This window comes from Phyllostomus discolor, chromosome 1, assembly GCF_004126475.2.
Source record: "Phyllostomus discolor isolate MPI-MPIP mPhyDis1 chromosome 1, mPhyDis1.pri.v3, whole genome shotgun sequence".
NCBI classification, from domain to species: domain Eukaryota; kingdom Metazoa; phylum Chordata; class Mammalia; order Chiroptera; family Phyllostomidae; genus Phyllostomus; species Phyllostomus discolor.
The window spans coordinates 188,754,857-188,773,981 of record NC_040903.2 but is presented as its reverse complement, the minus strand read 5'-3'; the positions used below and the strand labels follow the sequence as shown (position 1 = coordinate 188,773,981).

Here is a 19,125-nt window from a genome sequence, read left to right as displayed (position 1 = left end):
ATAGTTTACTACCTGGCCCTTTGTGCTTTTCTATTTTAATCTCTAACCTATAAGAAAGCACTTTAAGAGCCCCAGGAAAATGTACCCACTTAGTTGTTCAGAATAAAAACAAAACAACATTCTTCATTCTTCTCCCCAGGGAAAATTAGAAGGCTAAATGTTGATATTCTCAAACCAAATGATCAGACAACATTTAAAAATATATTTGCAGTATAGGGTTAACATAAGAAGAAAAAGAAGGAATCTAGCCTTTCCAACAATCTCTGATTTCATTATAAAATCAACGCCCCCCCCAAAAGAAAACCCAAGGCCCTTGGATTTTTTTCCTAAGAAAATGGGTAAAGCACATTTTCTTTTCATTTGCCTTTGTGCTTTTGACCCAAGAAATTATATGTGATTACATATCAGAGAGAATAATAAACCTAAATTGATGACTGACATTTTAACACACTGAACTGTATAATATTTCACCACTGAAATCTTGGACAGTTTTCTAAGGGCTCTCTTTACAAGTGGGCCACATAAATAGCCAGCACACTGAAGGTTTAATTATGAAATCAGAAGGCTTGATTCACGACCCTCTTTTCAAATCCCAGCACCTCTTCATTCTCAGACTCGATGTCTCAGAGATGCAATCACAAGCACTTACCTTGTTTACTTCTGAGTCTTCCTCCAGCTTCCCCACTGCAGCTGAGCCCTGAGTGGACTCCTGCACATCAGAAGTGACCTGCTTCTCTCTGCCTGGCGGAGTAAACTTTTCTTTCTTTTCTGTTGAGCATTTTGGTTGGAGAATGCTGTTGAGATAATTTTCCATCTCCTGCTTAGCAAATTCAAGTCTGTTTTCCAAATCTTTTTGTTTACACTTAAGTGATTTTATATCATCTTTAATAATCTTCTGTCCCACTGAAGATGTATTTTGCTTGATGGATTTTGCTAAACCTACAATCTTCTTTAACGTGCCATCTTGTAAATGGAGTCTATTCTCTAGTTCCTGTGAGTGGAGAAAAGATTGTCACAAGAACTAACTCTGTTCAATTGTCACAAGAGTTAATTGACTTTTGGAAATCGCAACGTGTTCTGCTTCACTAGTGGGAAGTACAAGAAACTTATCAACTTGTATCACAAAGAAGAAGCTTTGGGTAAAATTTAAAGCAAGGTAGCATCCCAGATCAAATTCCCAAGCAGATTTTCTATGTAACTAAATAAATTAGAAGTAACAAATTTTCACAACATAGTTACTGGAACATTGGAGACAGTCAATACATATTTGTTTAGTATGTATTTAGTTCAAGTTACAGCCTTTGACATAATCAAAACACCAAATAATAAGTGCCTACTATTTGCAAAACATTGAAAGAGTATTTTAAAGATCACTTAGAATGTACCCACATGAATCTAATGTTTATGTTTAAAATTCAGGCAAAGCTTAAATCAATCTATCTAGTGCAATGTCTTCAATATAGTGGGAAGTCAATCAACATTTGCTAAATGTATGCATGAAGAAAGGGAGCTAATTTGAGAATTCTAGACTCAAAAATAAATTGAGGTTCTATAGCAGGTACTCATGTTACCACTGAATTAGAATAAGCCTTAAAGTCACTAAGTGAACAATGTAGGGTTTATTAGTCACTATCTTAATGGACCACACACAAAAAATTCATTCATTCATTCATTCACTCAACTAACAGTAAGTATTATGATAGGTTCTGAAGTTACATGGGTGAGTAAAATCCATTCCCTTCAAGCTCCTACAGTCCAGTGAGAGGGACACAGAAGTAAACAGACAATTGCAATTGAATGTGAAAAGGTCTGTGCTAACAAATACGCATGGGTCACTGAAACGTTTTAAACGGAAAGAAGTGAGTTCCAGATCTGCATTTTAGACAGATCCGGAAGGTGCGCTGGAGCAGGCACATACAGGCAGGGAGCCCCGTTCAGAAGTTTAACGCAGAGATCTGTGAGATGAGGGCCTAACCTAAAGCAGCAATCATGGGGGAATTGTGAGGGGGGGGGGGGGTACTAATTGTAAAGATATTCCAGAGATGAAAGAGACAGCACTTGATGTCTGACTAGATTGGGAATCCAGGAAAGGATATCCAGGTTTCTGACTTAAAAGCCTGGAGAGATGGTGGAGATATTCATGGAGTCAAAGAACCTAGTAGATAAAGCAGGTTCATTGGCAGAGAGCCCCCCAGAAATGGAGAAACAGAAGGAAAAGATGTGTTAATTTTTGGACGCACTTAACTACAACTAACTGTGAGATAACCAAGTAGAGATATTCAGTGAAGAGTTAGAAAAAGCACGCACCAGACTAGGATTGGAAGACTTGAGTTGTGACCACCCCCTGCCAACCAACCTGGGTGACCTTGTATATCCCTCACCTTTCCACAACTCGTTTATTGGGTAGAAATTGAGGGGTCTGAACTTGATGGCCTCTGTGGTTCCTTCTATGTATAGCAAAAGCCTGCATTTTAATTTTTCAACAGGATCCTGACCTTCTCACAATGAGGCTCACGTTTTACTATTTTCAGTACCCATGCATTCAAACAGTACCTCAGACATGACAAGACCTTGATGTTTGTCACATTATCACTACTAAAGGGGGAGGCAGACTTGTCCATTCCGGAGAAGTCTGGCATGCCTCCTGGGTCCCCAAAGGGAAGCGATGAGACATTCCAAAGCTCATGTCAACAGCGCTGCCCTGTGACTCACCCCACAGAATCTCCAGTCAAGGAACTGTGAAAGGAGGAGCTGAGAAAAGCTTTACTTATGCTGGCTGTGCCAACAGCAAAAATCCAAGGAAAGTGTTTGGAGGATGTGGGTAAATGGCTGCAATCCTCACAGCCTGAGAATTTTGAAAGCTCTACCTCTGGGAGAGAGCTCTGATGTAGTCCACAAGTCCACAAATTAATAAAAATTACACAACTCCTACCCACCCACGATGAAGAATGCAAAAGGGAAAGAGCTCCCCCTGGGTCTTATATGAGATGCATCTGTGGACTGCCCAGTCTCTCCTGGAATCACTGTGTGGTCTCTGAAACAAAGATCTCCAAAAGCTACAGATGGATCATGGGAAGAATCATCCCTGAGGCTCCTGAGTGCAGGGACCACTTACAACAGAAATGATAAATGGATTTGGTCACTAAAGAAGAGCATTCCCATTTTTTTATGACTAGTCAGCACTTTATCTAGTCATCTGAAGAGCACTTCACTTTCAAACCAAAGACATTCATTAGTAAAGTTGTCATTAAAATTGAGTTTTTTAAATGTCTATCATGTGTGGATTTTGTTTAATACCTGCAGTTCCTGGAGTTTGCCCTCAACTTCCATTTGATCCACAGGCCTGTCAGAAAAACGAACAAATTCCTTGGAGATGTTGTCCAATTCATTATTTAAGTCTGTGATGCAAACCTGGTATGCATGGTGTTCTTGAACATGACCTTCCAACTTTTGCACAGAATCCTAAAAATGAAACCATCGACAATGTATGAATTATTTCTTTCTGAATTTTCTCACTCAGATAATAATTAAGTTGTTCATAAGTACTTGTTTTATGAGGTTTCATCTTGAAACAGGAATACGGTCATAAATTGTCCAGAGTTCTTTGAGAGTTTAGTGTTTGAGATACTTCACTATAAAACCTCCCTCTTCCCCCGAAAGTGACCCTTATTGAAACCACATTTCTTTCCCCCATATTTCTTTGCTTTCGCTTCTTTCCTAAAGACAATTTATTTGTCAAGAGGCTTACAAAATGAAATGCCTACAAATTATGTCATCATCACAAACATCCATAATGAAGCATGTCCCTTAATTATCCTTCTTACTAAAACTAAGTACCCACACTTGAAAATGAGACTATCTGAGATCAACATAACCCCTGATTCCTTTCATAAGATTCAAACTTCAAAGTTGTGTCTCAGGAAAAAGTAATCCTAACTCAAGAGCAAAATCACCATCAGGTTCTCTTCCTGGAGTAAGAAAATAAAGTGACCACACCTAATCAGAAAAGTAGCAACTATTAAACGAAACAACTTAACACTGAAAGGATACACCTTCACCCCTGCACAACTCCTTGTATCTGTATAAGCAGGGTTTCTTACCCAGGTAATTCCAAATTGAAACTGGCTTTCAATGTGCACAGAATTATAAGCAATTCTCTTAAGAAAACACACCCCCTCATGACAAGCTGACATTTCACCTCTTAACCCTTTCACTGCAGATCACGTAGAAAGACATGAGAGAGAGACACACATACATTTATACAGAATAATGAATATAAACTATTGTAACAGATGATGGATGGATTGATGGGTAGATGTTTGCATTATATACATCAATGGACAGAGGGATGGATGCATGGATGATGCATGAATAACTAAAACAATCACCTTCATAGAGATGCCTAAAAAAATCTTAAGTCTTTCTATTCCTGAAGAGGGGAATGTCAATGAGAAAATAACATCCTCATCAAATAATACATGATGGATTCTTGTAGCAAAACTGACTAGTTTGATTCCTTTATCCTTGAGGATTTAATATTTTTATCTAAAAGTGATACATTAAATTAAAAACAAAAAATTTCTCTATATACATCTTACATAATTATGACAATCATTTAAAATTTTATTTTGACCACTTCACCTGCAGTTGTTGAAGAAGACTTTCATGTAGATGCTTTATTTCCAGCCAAGGCTCTTCACTGAACTTGGGATTTTTAGTGCATTCCAAGAGGTAATTTCCCTGAGATTTTAGCTCCTCTAGCAAGGATGTCAAATCTTGTGCTTTCTGGAGGAATTTCTTATAAATTTTCAACTGAGCGTTCTTCTCCTGCAATCCATGTTGCAGAGCAAAGCCCACTTCTTGTTTCTTTTTCAGTTCTGTGAGCATTAACCTCAGGTCCTCCTTGCTCTGCAAATACTTCTCTCCTTCTAGGAGAAGCTTTTCTTGATGGCTGAATTTAACAAAACATTTCACAAAGGAAATGACAATTAGCAAATGGAATGGCATTTTGCACATTATAATGTAACATATAATAAAAAGTATTAAAATAATACTAATATACATTATTCCTACAGACGTTTTTGGCATTATAACATTGCAAACACCACTGAGTTCAGTTCAGAAATTAAGACAATAATTATTTGTAGTACTGCTGAAATATTATTGTTTTTGTTACATACTTTGACCTGAGAAAAAATAATTAATAATTCATATTTCAAACTATTTGTTGTTATGTTTAAATATAGTTACATTACCCTATGTTTTCCTTTTTATATAAGTAAAACAAATAAGCATTCAGTGTATTGGCCAACTAACTAGTTTATTCTTTTTATATCTTAAATTTAGCTTTGATCTGATTGTCTTGTTGAAAAATGTAAAATTCACATTTCTATCAAACATTAAGTGTATCATTTAAGATGTGATCTTAATCAAGTTTTTACTAGAATTATGTCCTTAACTTCAGACATTTACCGATGTTTGCACATGTAAGAACCCTAGGATACGTATTTAAAGGCATTAATTATTCTACAGGAATGCCACGTGGGTACTGAGGTTGTCTGAGGGAAGGTAGTTTCAGTACAGAAGTGGATTACTGAAGGCAGAATGATGGGCGATGTTAATTTGTTACCCAAAACCCCACGGGGTGATGTACCAGCCAAAGTGAACACTGCCATAGAGCTACGGCAGCACTGTTTTATATCTGACCCAGAGAACCATTCCTCTCCGCTCAGTCTCTGACATTTTGGGTGTCCCTGACCTACTGACTTCCTCTCCAATAGGCACTGTATCTGAATCCAGGAAGCAGACAAAACACACTTGTCAAAACTTCAGTGTGCTATGGAAAACCATGAGAGTGGTGAAGGCGTGTCCTTTACCTTAGGTACGTGTTGGCTAAATGGAGCGTGCTGACCCACTGGTTCTCGATGTCCGCAACGGTCTCTGATGCCAACGGAGCCTTGCTGGTCACAGCCCGACTCATGATCTTCTGTATTTTAGCATCCCCCTCAGGCTTCAGTAAAATGATTTCCTGAATTGAAGCAAAAAGATCTTATAATTCTATCCATAGTGCTGAGAATAGTACATATGCTATCTCTTTATTTATAAACATTATATAAGATTCTGCCTGCAGGTTAGATTTCAAAATCACCCTTTCATTTTCATATGTGCCCAAAGACAAAGACATCTCCCCTGCATTACAGAAGACTGGTTCTCGAGAAACATCTGCCAGATTGAGTTGATTACATTCCAGATTTCCTCTTTGCTTTCAACTGCCTTCAGATACAGAATATGCCAAAAAGCAAAAACAAAAAAAAGCAAACCCTAGGAAGTCTACCCTCCTATCTACCCCATTATTTCCAGATGAAGACTTGGGCTAACAACCTGAATGGCACATTTTTATACACTCAAGACGAGACTCATGGCTCCCCACGGGAAAACGCAGCAGCGTCTCTCCTGCAACTCTTATCTCTGCACCACGGCACAAGTAATTCCCATTCCCCAGTCTTATTTTTCCCTCCTGTGCTCTGAACTAACAAGTCCTTCCCTTCTTAGCAACTACTCCAGATTCACCTGCTTTGGAAAACCTTTACGAAAATAATCCCAAGATTCTGATTACTTCATAAAGTCTCACCAACACTTCTAGTTCACTACTCTTAACCATTTCTTCTAACAATGCTTCGATCAACATGATTTCAATTCTCCCCAGTTTCTTCTAAGCACATGTGCTTCTGTCTCCTGCATTTTAAACTAGCAGTATTTACTGAATCTCCCTTAGATAGAAAGTGGGCTGAAAGGAGGTTGAGATGCCCTTGCCCTCCACAACCCACTCAGTACCCAATAACCTTGATGAACCCTATACATACACTCAAGAAGAGTTCCCCACCCTGGATACTGCTGGTGGCTTTTTCTATCCCTGCAAACTCCCACCGGCTGCAGCCCTGACTTCCTGCCTTTATTTCAATTCCACTGCACTCAGGGAAGATGGACAGTAACTTGGCATTGCCCTCACAAGGAGAGGATTTACTTTCTCTCTTCCAACTGCATTAAAATAATTTTTAGATCCCTCACAGCCCTTCTCTTTTGTGAGGTCAATCATCTGAATGTCTTTAACCATTCTACAGTGATTCTACTTTCCATTAAGAAACAAATCTTTGCCATTTTCCTCTAAATCATTTCAAAATTAGAGTTCACTCTGACCTCTGAAATTTTATTTCCACAGTTATACCTTTATTTTTTGGATTGTTTCCTCAAGTGGCATTTGGCCTTCAGATGAATTCAAAACCATAAGGGATTCTTTGATCCCTGTTATCCAGTGAATTACATCTTGTGCAAGATCATTAAAGCTCTGGTCCTCAGCAGGAGGTAACTTATCCTCTTCCTCGGTTTCACATATTTGTCTCAATAATGCCTGGTATCTATCCATCAAACGTGTTGATTCCATTGTTATTTCTTCTTCAGCAAGCCCACATTCCTTCAAAGAGCTGTTCAACTGGGCCATCGATTCAAACTGTTCTCTGTAAATTCCAAATATCACTGAACGTTTATAGGAGCCACAACATCATGTAAAAAAACCATATTCCCAGCAAATACATTGTAGACAAGATCAGCCATACCTCTTTCTAGCCAGGGCTTGGCAAAATAACTCAGTTTTCTCTCCTGATTCTTCCATTTCTTTCCATTTCTCTTCTTGATTAGTCAGCCACTTACTCAGGTTTCTGTGGTCATCCTGGAGTCTAAAAGAACATTACACTGTATGTTAGAACATAAGATAAGTAAAAAGTGTTTCTCTGAAGAGAAGACTGACATGAACCTTCTGAGCCAACCAGGTTTTTTTACTGTATGTTTTCATTATTCTTTGGAGAAAATTTAATTTGTAACATTAAATATGAATAATAATGGCCTGTATTACAGTGGTATTCTATAAATCAGGAGTCACACAAATGTATCATAAAAAATAGGAAACAAATTGAGAACATTTTTGGCTTCTTCCCTAAACCTTTGCCATGTTAAATAATTTGAAGAATTCTCTAAACCTCCATCTTCCTAGAGCCAAACTCAGGTTTGGAAGTATGTATATTCACGAAATTTATGTGCATTGTGTATCCCAGTGCTAGCTATACTGAGGCAGAGAACATAGATATCACTAGAAAACATGCTATTTAGAGGTCAACTTCATTTCCTACCTCAGCAGCTGATGCAAACAGTCATCAAGCTCCTTTGCTCGCACTTGGCATACGGACTCCATTTTTTCTAATTCAATTTCTTGACTTTCAATCCAACTGGTAAGCTCCTTAACATGTGCTTTGGGCAGGTGCTTCTTCACGTGATTTAGTACCGTTCCCACCTGCTGTATCTGCTTGCCTCTACCTTCAAGAGCCAAGAAATCCTTAAAAAAGACAAAAAGTCAATTATTTCCTACTGGCAAGTGTATGTTCTCTGCCATCCCCTGACATTGTCCAACCCAGTACATGGACATGCATCTTCCTGACCTCCTGCACAAAAGAAGACCTGTGGTGATAGGACGGACTTCAATGACAAATGACCAAAAGCTGATTTATGTTAGTTCTACAGCGTGTGCGTGCATCTGACTTTCTGGAAATGACGCAGGCAAAACAGTGCAGTGCCACCATGGAGGTCTACTGGAGGTCTACTTCCAGTAGAAGTTACCCTGCAAAAGCTGTATTCTTTCCTGGCCGTACTTAACTTCTCCTGAATACTTGTTCCTTTATGGTAATCAAAATGTAAAACTATACAGACTACTTTCTATAAAACTTTGTCCAAATCACAATTTTATTTCAATGTTTGTGTTAAAGTGTTTGAGCATCAATTGCTGGGGCCCATTAATTGAGTGACATTAAATGGATTAAAAAAAAAATCAGAGCTATAAAAAAACAGAAGAAAGGCAGTTCTATCAATGAAGAATGATATCAAAGCAGTGAATCAGAGAACATTAAGTGCTATCAATAAGCTTGAGAGGGTGACTTATTATCAAAATTAGAGTACTAGAGAGTCTACCCTGAAGTGCTCGAGAGTTAAGGGTACGATGTGCATTTTACACGGGCAGGCACTCTGCCGTTTGCTAGGCCGCCCTCCACTACACTCTGACTAGCAGTATATTCAAGTTCAACTGCAATTTTTAAAAGAAATATGCCTGGAAAGACTTAAAAAGTCAAGAGACCTCTTTCAGGAAACTAAAGGAATGTCAAAGAATACATTAGACAAATTTTTAATTTTTTATCAAATATGATTTTAACACAATTGAATTCATTAGCAGACACTTAGATAAATAGCATCTTAGATGTATAAACACAACTTGTTTAAAACACCTGCAACATTACCCAATAAGCACAGTTTCAAAATCTTTGGGAAAAGCCAGGTTATTTAAAATATTATCTCTATGCAGGTAAATAAATAAGTCAAAGTAATTATCATTCTACCTATTTAAATACAGTTCTATGCCTCTAGCATTTTAGTTTTAATGAATTCTTACTGAAATCTATATGACTTACAGAAAGTTTTTGTAGCTTTTGTTCCATGCTCTTTTTTGTTTCTGATAATTCAAAACACTCTTCAAGGTCTATTTTAATGTTGCTGAACCAGTCATTGAAGTTCTCACACTGATCTGCAGGGGAAAATAAATAAATAAAGCTGTATTCATGTGACTCAGGTAGACTGCATACACCTAGTTAAAGTGAGAGGTCTTGAAACTTGCTTCCCATGCCATGGCTACAAATCATTGTGTGAACTGATAATAAGTCGAAACCCAATTCTGAGGGCCAACAGAATCTAGAAAGTAATCGTAGTGTATTCTCTACACTAAAACTCCTTTCCAAGGACACCCAAAGACACCAGCAGACACGTCCCTGGACTCACTCACCACAGTGGCAGGTCAAACATGAGGACAGTGTTGACTTTCTTTAGTAAAATAAAGATTTGGCACTTGAAAGAAATAGATGCTATTTATAACATGCATAGATTAGTGAGAGCTTCCCCCCAAAAGATTTTTCTGAATAAATCCTTCCTCAATCACTCAGTCCTTTTCTTTAAATATAATCTGTGCAACCATCCCTAAGTGGAGCTTAGATTAGCTTTTGTGTTCAGAGTACTTATTCATACTTGAAGATTCTCAGAAACACAGCAGAACAAACATTGCACTCACCATTCAATAGCTTAGAAAAGTGATCTTGCAGAACACTTTTTTTGGTGTTAAATAAATCACTGACACTTTCATATTGCTTTTTTAATTCAGAGAGCTCAGGAGTCAGACAACCTATTTGATTCTCAAGCAATGTCATGCTGTGCTTTTGCTGTAGAATTTGCTGCTGTATCTCCTAAAAACACAAACAAACAAACAGCCGTTAGTCTTAAAATGGGCTCGATGTGCACAATGCATATCAGGTCTCCATTGTTTTTGTAAAAACATAGATGATTTTCTTTTGGGTGGAACTGCTTTCTCTTAGCCAGGAAATACACAGAGGCAATGCAATTAAATATCAAATAATTACTGTCCAAGTCAAAGGTGACTGCTAACTATACACAAATTGTTTGTCTGAGATCTTTCCCCAGGCTTTTATTTTTTATTAACTTCAAGAGACCATCAGAAATAAATGTGAAAATAAATCTGAACCACAGAAGAGAAGCCGCGGGGAAGCACCTCCAGTTTGGTGAAGATCTCCAAGCTGTCCGAAGGCGACAAGGCTTTCAAGAGGGACTCAGTCATCCCAATCTGAGTCTTGGCCTGGTCCAGGTCCTCCCGCAGCTCAGCTGCGTTTCCGCTGAGTGCAGAGCCGTTGGATTCCCCTGTTAAAAGCATTTTCACACGTTCCATCTTTTCCAAAATAGAGGACTCCATGACCTGAAATCAAGAAACACATGAAGTACAGTTATAGGTTTTATTCAACTAGATTTTAAGACAAACCACATTGCTAGGGAATGAGTTGCGACTACTTCATTTTAATGTGAAATAAATTCTCCTCTACTTAAAATTCTTACTGCTTTACATCACTGATATGACGATTCAAATGTTGCCTTTAAAGAAAAAGAGTAACATGAAAAACTAAAATGGAACTTCTGACTTTCCTAAAGGAGACTAATTTGAAACACTTCCTCAAAACCAGTTTTATCTAGCATACCAACTGAGGTGTTATTTCATAGCACTCATTTGAAAACATATAAAAGCCTACAGAAAAAATTACAAAGCCAGCATTTGTTGAGTGTTTATTACATGCACGGCATCATGGTAAGCACTTAATGTACAAAAATACGGGCTTAAGAAGGTTAAGTAGCTTGCCCAAGATCAGAGGACTAATGGGTGGTAGCACCAGGGCCTCACCCAGAAAGTCTGACTCATAGTCAGCCATGTGAATATTCCTTTCCAGCCACTATACACTGGTTTACATAAAATTGTACCAAACCTCTTCGCACAACAGAAATTCACACTTGAGGCAATCTTCCTGGTTCTCCATCTAGCAATAAACCTAGAGTCGCTGGCGCGACATTTTCCTTCCCACACCCACATCAGCTCCTGAGGACTCCCCTTGTTCCCTAACATGGACGCACAGTGCTCTCCCTCCCTCCACACAAGAGGCCTGTGAAATAAATAGCATAAGAAAAAAAGAATGCAAAAAATAATATTCATCTTCATCTTAAAAGTGGAACAAAGATAATATGCTATGCCAACTATTAAAAATTTTGTTAGACTTAATACAGGAACTGAACAAAGGTGAATTAAATAAGGATCCTAATTTTATTTTAGGTTTAAGATTCAAATTCTGGCTTATGAACGTTACTTTTGAGTACCTTCATTGAGACCTTTTTTTTTAGATTTTAAAAAAGATTTTATTTATTTATTTTTAGAGATGGAAGGGAGGGAGAAAGAGAGAGAAAGAGAAAGAAACATCAATGTGTGGTTGCAGGGGGCCGTGGCCTGCAACCCAGGCACGTGCCCTGACTGGGAATCGAACCTGCAATGCTTTGGTTCACAGCCCGCACTCAATCCACTGAGCTACGCCAGCCAGGGCTTTCATTGCGACTTTTAAATAAAAATTCTCTTACCTGCAATTCAAGAGGTATTTCACTGCTTTGAAGCACAGACTGTATTTTAGCCACTCTTTTAGAAAAGTCCAAGGATTTTTGTTCATGGATTTGTAACTCTGCCTACAACACACAATTTTAATAAAAAACATTTTTATTATATACCTTACTTTCTGGTATTCATGATTGCTATTGCGAATACACAGAATATGAGGGCCCTTTTGAATTGCCCCTAATCACTTGTTGTTTTGACAGAGTCCTGGGAGTTAGAAACTCAATTGCCTTCATGAATATGGACAAACATAACAGCAGAGAGAGGGGTCCAAGCTGTAAGACAGTAGAGAGGGACTAGGGTTGTGCTACACCAGCGTGCAGGCCCACCTAAAGCTACTGCATTGCATAGAGCTGCACATGTAAATTGTGTCAACCCCCCCCCAACCACACCCCCCCCCACTCGCTGGTGGAATTTGGCCCATAAACTGGCAGTTTATAATCTTTAACTTCACAATCTAAAACAACTCTACTTCAAGACAAATATAAGGGACTCTTAGTGATCAGTCAGTCATACTTAGAAAAATCATAGTTTTACTTCATGACTATTATCACACCCAGGAAATTCATAAATCTCCACACATACTGCAAATCTTTTCCAAATGCATAAAAATGGATAACTGAGTTTAAAGGTGAACAAAATAACAAATGTTGCAGTCTTTGTTCACAATACATACATATTTTTATATTACATTGAAGCAGATACAATTGCTACTATTTCACTGTTTTTGACCTACCAAGATAGTGCTTTTTTTATGGTACAAACCAATAAATAATACATAAGCCAACAAAACAGTTAGAAAAAAATTCTTCCCGGAGTTAAAAAAATACAACTTTAATTCTTTCCAAATGGCAAAACCTGAGATTACTGTTTTAAAAACTAACCTTTTCTGAAGCTCTGCAAAGAGGTTCACACTCAGCCTATATTTTGTCTGTACTTTTGAGGTACCGCTTAATTCAAATTGTGAAGGTCATCCATAACCCTGCTCTACGTCAGGGGCTAGCAGCCTAAGGGCTGGCGGTCTGTGTTTATGAACAGTTTCACTGGGACCCAGCCACTTTCAAGCAGTCGTATCCTATCCATGATAGACTTCTTTCATGTTACAACAGCAGGGGCCACCATTTGTGACACTGATCAAATGATCTACAAGCATAAAATATTTACGATTTGGCCCTTTAGGAAAAAGTTTACCTAATCCAGGGGCCTTAGACATCACCTGGGAACGGGACCTAGAAAACACCTGGAAACGCTTATGCATTTTGAGGGGCCTTCTGCTAGGAGTTCCTAAGCTTTTATACACCATAAACCCCACTAGAAAGTTGGTGAATCCTATGGACCTGCTGTGTCATAATACCTTTTAAATAAAACATAAAATAAATGATGTAAAACTATAAAGAAAAAAAATTACATTGAGTTACTTATCAAAATGTTAAAAATAACATATTTATACTACAGTAATATATACGCTTCTCTATTAATACCTTAAATAACATCATCTAACAGTGGGCCTGCTAAACACCACATTTTCAAAGTAGTGATAAGGGTGAGAGTGGCAACAACCAGATAATGATTTTCAAATATCTGTGATTTGGTTAATAACAATGTCACATGTAAGTTCATCCTACTATGTTTGTTGTTAGACATTCATGAAAATAAAGATGCACTTTCTCCTGTGGAAGGTCATTTCATCCGTGAATCCCGCGGCTGTCTGCAAACCCCAGGTTAATGACATCTGCTAACAACTTCCCGGATATCATGCAGGAAACAACACAGTGCAGGTCCCACTCACAGGGTAATAAAAGAAACAGAAGATTTCCTTGTGATTTCTCTACCCTGCTTTAAGAAAGCCAGCTCATTATTAAAATGTCAACTGTGTAAAACAAAAGAGCACATATTTTATCTCTGTTAAATTACCTTCAGGTTTTCTCTTTCCTCTTCAGTGAGTTGATGTGATTCAATTTTCTGAAGGACCTTTTCAGTCCAATCATCAATGATATCTTTTAAGTTAAAAAGCTTGTCCCATAAAGCTAGAGCTCGACCAAGATTTTCATAGCACTCTTCTGCCTTCTCGTTTATCTACCGCAATTAACAAGAGAAATAACACATTTAGTAGTAAAAATATACTTTTTCTAAGCCATTGTTTCAGTCAAACACTATTCTTAAATACAATTTTAGTTTAAGTTTAACTTTATTGGCTATTTTGCTTTATTAGTCAATAAAAAACTTGCTTTAACATATCCTGTACTTTCTTCTTCTACAAAAAAAAAAATCTTAGCTGATGAGCTGCAGGTTATATACAGTGAAAGCAGTGGTCTTCCTAACTTCTAAACCACAATAAATAAAAAGCACTTTTAGAAACCCAGATGAAAACACAACACAAATTCTTAACTTGTAATTCATTTAAAAAATATCATTAGTTCTCAACTAAAAATGCATTAAATAAATGTACAGTTGAACAGTCACACCTGTACAAATGAGGAACATATTAACTAGTTTATTTTAAATAAATTGAGATTGCTCTTTTGTATGCAGAAAATTATAGACCCATTTGTTAGTACTGCCTAAAACTCTGGGTATGAAGGTTAATTTCTAACTCAAACCTTTATATTATTTGAACATTTTTACCATGAGCTCTTTTGAATTTTGTAATGACATTAAAAATACTAAAGATGCAATAGAAAAGATCAATTTAATTGCTGTTACAATAGAATTTCTCATCAATTAAATTATCACTTACATCAAGCCATCTGTCCACAATGATATTAGCCTCCTTCTCAAAAGGAGGCTCTTCAAAGGTTCTCATTTTATTTAGATGAAATTGTAGATTTTTGCAGATCTGGTTAATCTTGTCTACAACTTCTAAATGTTCATTAAATTCTTCTTTGACAACTTCAATCTGTTAAAAAGGTAATAAAAGATGTTTTGATCTACTGACACAGACAAGCTGGTAAGAAAGATGATTCTATTATTGGCTTTTATTGTCCCACTTTCTCAATGAAAAGTGTTTATAGTCCTAACCATCTGGTTTAACAATAATTCCACACCCAACTTTCTTCCCACTATGCATGACAAAATATGATCTAAAACCATGTTTTTTTGTCCTTGGGAAATGATATTCTACCCCAAAAAAGTGTTTCCATTCAATGGTATAAAAAGTGATAGTTCCTAGACTCCTCCCACAGGAGTCACCTGTAACAGGGAAGAAAAAAGCTCTCATCTGAATAAAACACACAGAACTCTACAACATCTTTAATGCGCCTTCCAGTTTAATCCTCCGTGACTCCAACTCCAGCATCATTTCTAACATAGCAGCTGATAAATTATTTTATGAAAAGGCCAATGATCTTAAACTATAAAATTAAATTTGTTGACTAATGTAATCTTAGTGATTCACTTACTTTACTAATCTTACACAAACATTTTTAATGACTACATAAAATTTGAATAGATTTCCCATAGCCAAAAATCTGAAAATTATGCACCCTAGAAGGACTCCCGTTTCCAGTAATGTGGAGTAGACATCCTTTTCCCCATTCACCGCACTAAGTAATAGTAAAAACCCCGCACGTCATATACAACACTAATTTCAGAAGGCTGCAAAGAGGAGAGTTTAAGAAGGAACAACGGCTGCAGGAATCGGCTCCTGAGGAACAACCTGCTGGTGAGCTCCCTGCAATTTCTTTTTCCCTCAAACACCCCGACTGTAGGCTGAGGCAGCCAGCACCAGGTAACGTAACAGACAAAAAAGCCCCAACAAAAGCCTGTTCTCTTCATCCAGCGTACCAGGAATAGGACAACCTTGCAAGGCAGAAAACTTTTAGAACATAATTGCTCACTCCAGACAAAAATTTTTTCAAACTATGGCTCAACCCCCACCATACCAGCAAAGGTCAAGTGCACAGCCTAGACTTCCACCATCACCAGGCTGTAACAGAAGCCCCACCTTTACCCAACCAGGGTAATGTGAGCGAAGGCCAAGTAGAGAGCCAGGCCTTTCATTCCTCCTGGCAGCAACAAGGCACTTGCCCCTATGATGGGCCACATAGGGAGCTGCAAGGAGCAGCCGGGGGATATCTGTGGAGGCCTAATGGGGAGTCGGAACTCATACCCCCAACTAGCAATAATAACAGGATGACCTGTATCTCCAGTGTCAAGAAATTATCTTGTTTGCAGGTGACATGATTATCTACATAGGTGATACCAAGGAATCTACAAAAATACTCCAAGAGCTAAATAGTTTCAGAAAGGTTGTAGAATACAAAATAAATATATAAAAATCAACTGTACTTCCATATACCAGCAATGAATACATGAACACTGAATTTTAAAATATAATATACCATTTCTAATTACTCAAAAAACCAAATACCTAGGTGTAAATCTAACAAAACATGCATAGGATTTATTTGCTATAAACTACAAAATGCCGGGAAAGAAGTCAAAAAAGGTCTAAATAAATGCAGGGAAAAGCAACTTCATAGATTGGAGGACTCAATATAGTAAATACATCAATTCTGCCCTCCCCAAAACCTCATGTATAGGTTTAATGTAATGATCAAATCCCAGTAATACTATTTTGTAGATATAGATAAGATTATTATAAAATTTATATGGAATAGTAAAAGAACTTGAATAGCAAAAACATTTGAAAAAATAAAGTGGGGGGAGTCTAACTGATTTTAAAATCTATCATGAACAGTACTAGACATTATGCGGTACTGGCAGAGGGATAGACACACAGATCAATGGAAAAGAGGAGTGAACCTACAAATGGATTCACACAAATATGCCCAACTGTTTCACAAAGATGCAAAAGCGATTCAACAAAGGAAATGGAGCCTTTTACATATGGTGATGGAGCAACTGGACATCTATAGACAAAAACACAAACTTTAACTTAAGTCTCACACATCATACAAAAAATTAACTCTAAGTGGATGATGGATTTAAATGTCAACCAAACACTATAAAACTTATGAGGGGAAAAAAGGAGTAAATCTTCAGGATCTTGAGACAGTCAAAGAATTCTTAGATTTTGACACCAGAAGCACAATTTAAGAAAGGAAAAATTGATAAATTGTACTTTAACCAAATTTAAAAACTTTTGCTCTGTCTTCAAAAACCCTGTTAAGAGAATGAAAAAACAAGCTATAGTTTGGGAGAAAATATTTGCAAACCACATCTGACAAATGACTAATATCCAGAATGTGAAAAGAACTCTCAAAACTCAACAGTAAGGCAATCAACCCCTTTCATTAGAAAATGAGCAAAAGATATAAAGAGATACTTCACCAAAGATACCATACAAATGTCATGCAGGCAAAAGAAAAGAAGATCAATATCATTAGCAATTAGGGAAATACAAATTAAAATCATAATGTGATACCACTACATACTTGTCAGAATGACTGAAGTAAAACATAGACAATATCTAACACTGGGAAGGATTCAGAGAAACTAGATCACTCATACATTGCCGGTGGGAATGCAAACTGGTCCAGTCACTCTGGAAAACAGTGTGGCATTTTCTTTAAAAACTAAATATACAATTAACATACAACCTAGCAACTGTACTCCAGGGTATTTTTCCTGGAGACAAAAAAACTTAAGTTCACACAAAACCACCTACGTGAATGTGTATAGAAACTTTACTCATAATAGCCAAAAACCAGAAACAACCCAGATGTGCTTCAAAGTGTGAGTACTTACATAAACTGCGGCACATGCATTTCACAGAATATTACTCAGCAAGAAAAAGAAACAACTTATCATATTACATTCAAGAATCTAAATGAATCTCCAGATCATTATGCTAAGTAAAATAGCCAATCCCAAAAGATTACAATTTATATTTCATTTATATTAGATTTTTGAAACAGCAAAACTATAAGAGCTTTCCATTAAGAAAACACAGTCAAAGGAACACAGGTTCTCTCTGTATTATTTTTTGAATTTTATTTATTTATTTTCAGAGAGAGGGGAAGGGAAGGAGAAAGAGAGGGAGAGAAACATCAGTGTGTGGTTGCCTCTCATGCACCCCCTATGGGGACCTGGCCTGAAACCCAGGCATGTGCCCTGAATGGGAATCGAACCAGCAACCCTTTGCTTTTCAGGACAGTGCTCAATCCACTGAGTTACACCAGCCAGGGCTATCTCTGTATTATTTCTTATAACTGCATCTGACTTCTCTATAATTATCTTAAAATCAAAATTGAATTAGAAACATTAAAAATTTTTGATGAAAAAAATTACTGGGAGGTTTCTCTTTCCAGACTTGAAACTACCTAATACATAGGCAAGGCTGAAATGCAAATCCAGGTGTTTTTCCTTCTAGTTTGCACTGGAGCATAATAAATGTTTGTTCCATTAAGTAAAAATTGTACATATATATAATTCTAACTTTGATTACATTCACAGGACTTTGTTGTTCCACTGGCACAAGCTACCAGCAGGTGAGGAGAAGAGAAAGAGAGGGACAGGGTGCTTCAGCACTGACAGGAACTGCAGCTTTCGTCATACACGGAACGGAGGGGGCACAGCAGGGAAACCTGGTCCCCTCTGACATCTCCCGAACTTTAGTGGTCCCCTGACAGTTCGGCCTTCACCTCTTTCATTTGCACTGTCTTTCATTAAAGAGAGGGGAAATTTGGCACCATACCTTAGATAAACATCCAAGTTTCTGTGGTTTTGAAGGACAAAAGTTCTCAGTGGTATCATATTTAAGCCACTGGTGCAAAGCATCGTGATAATACATACCACAAAAACTGCTTCTGAAGACAGTACCTAGCTCATCTCAAAATTGACTGAAAGTTGTATTAACAATCAACAGTACTACAATTCGCATTTTTTCCAGACAGTTAAAAAAGTGTCTGAGAAAAAAAATTAAACACCAGTGCATTCAAACTTCTGTATCTTCCATACAAAATAATATATTACTTCAGCAAATATATAAAGTAGCTATATGCTAGGCACTTGTGCTAGACGGAGGATTCTCAACATAGTAAGAAAATAACGCCTGGGCTTTTATATCTGTCCTAAAG

The 19,125-nt window shown here is 37.4% G+C and overlaps 1 protein-coding gene across 8 annotated transcripts in view; it reads right to left on the bottom strand.

The window, feature by feature from the left end:
• The window catches only part of SYNE2 (spectrin repeat containing nuclear envelope protein 2), a 293,026-nt gene that overhangs the window by 148,469 nt on the left and 125,432 nt on the right, over window positions 1–19,125 (bottom strand). For all 8 annotated transcript variants that reach the window (XM_036010877.1, XM_036010883.1, XM_036010867.1 and 5 more), the window contains 13 exons: window positions 14,823–14,981; window positions 14,000–14,161; window positions 12,055–12,156; window positions 10,655–10,855; window positions 10,160–10,331; window positions 9,510–9,622; window positions 8,184–8,386; window positions 7,614–7,733; window positions 7,226–7,514; window positions 5,877–6,028; window positions 4,642–4,951; window positions 3,298–3,462; window positions 650–991 (listed from right to left, as the gene is read on the bottom strand). In XM_036010877.1, coding sequence (XP_035866770.1) covers window positions 650–991; window positions 3,298–3,462; window positions 4,642–4,951; window positions 5,877–6,028; window positions 7,226–7,514; window positions 7,614–7,733; window positions 8,184–8,386; window positions 9,510–9,622; window positions 10,160–10,331; window positions 10,655–10,855; window positions 12,055–12,156; window positions 14,000–14,161; window positions 14,823–14,981 — 2,490 coding nt within the window. The remainder of the gene's footprint in view (window positions 1–649; window positions 992–3,297; window positions 3,463–4,641; window positions 4,952–5,876; window positions 6,029–7,225; window positions 7,515–7,613; window positions 7,734–8,183; window positions 8,387–9,509; window positions 9,623–10,159; window positions 10,332–10,654; window positions 10,856–12,054; window positions 12,157–13,999; window positions 14,162–14,822; window positions 14,982–19,125) is intronic.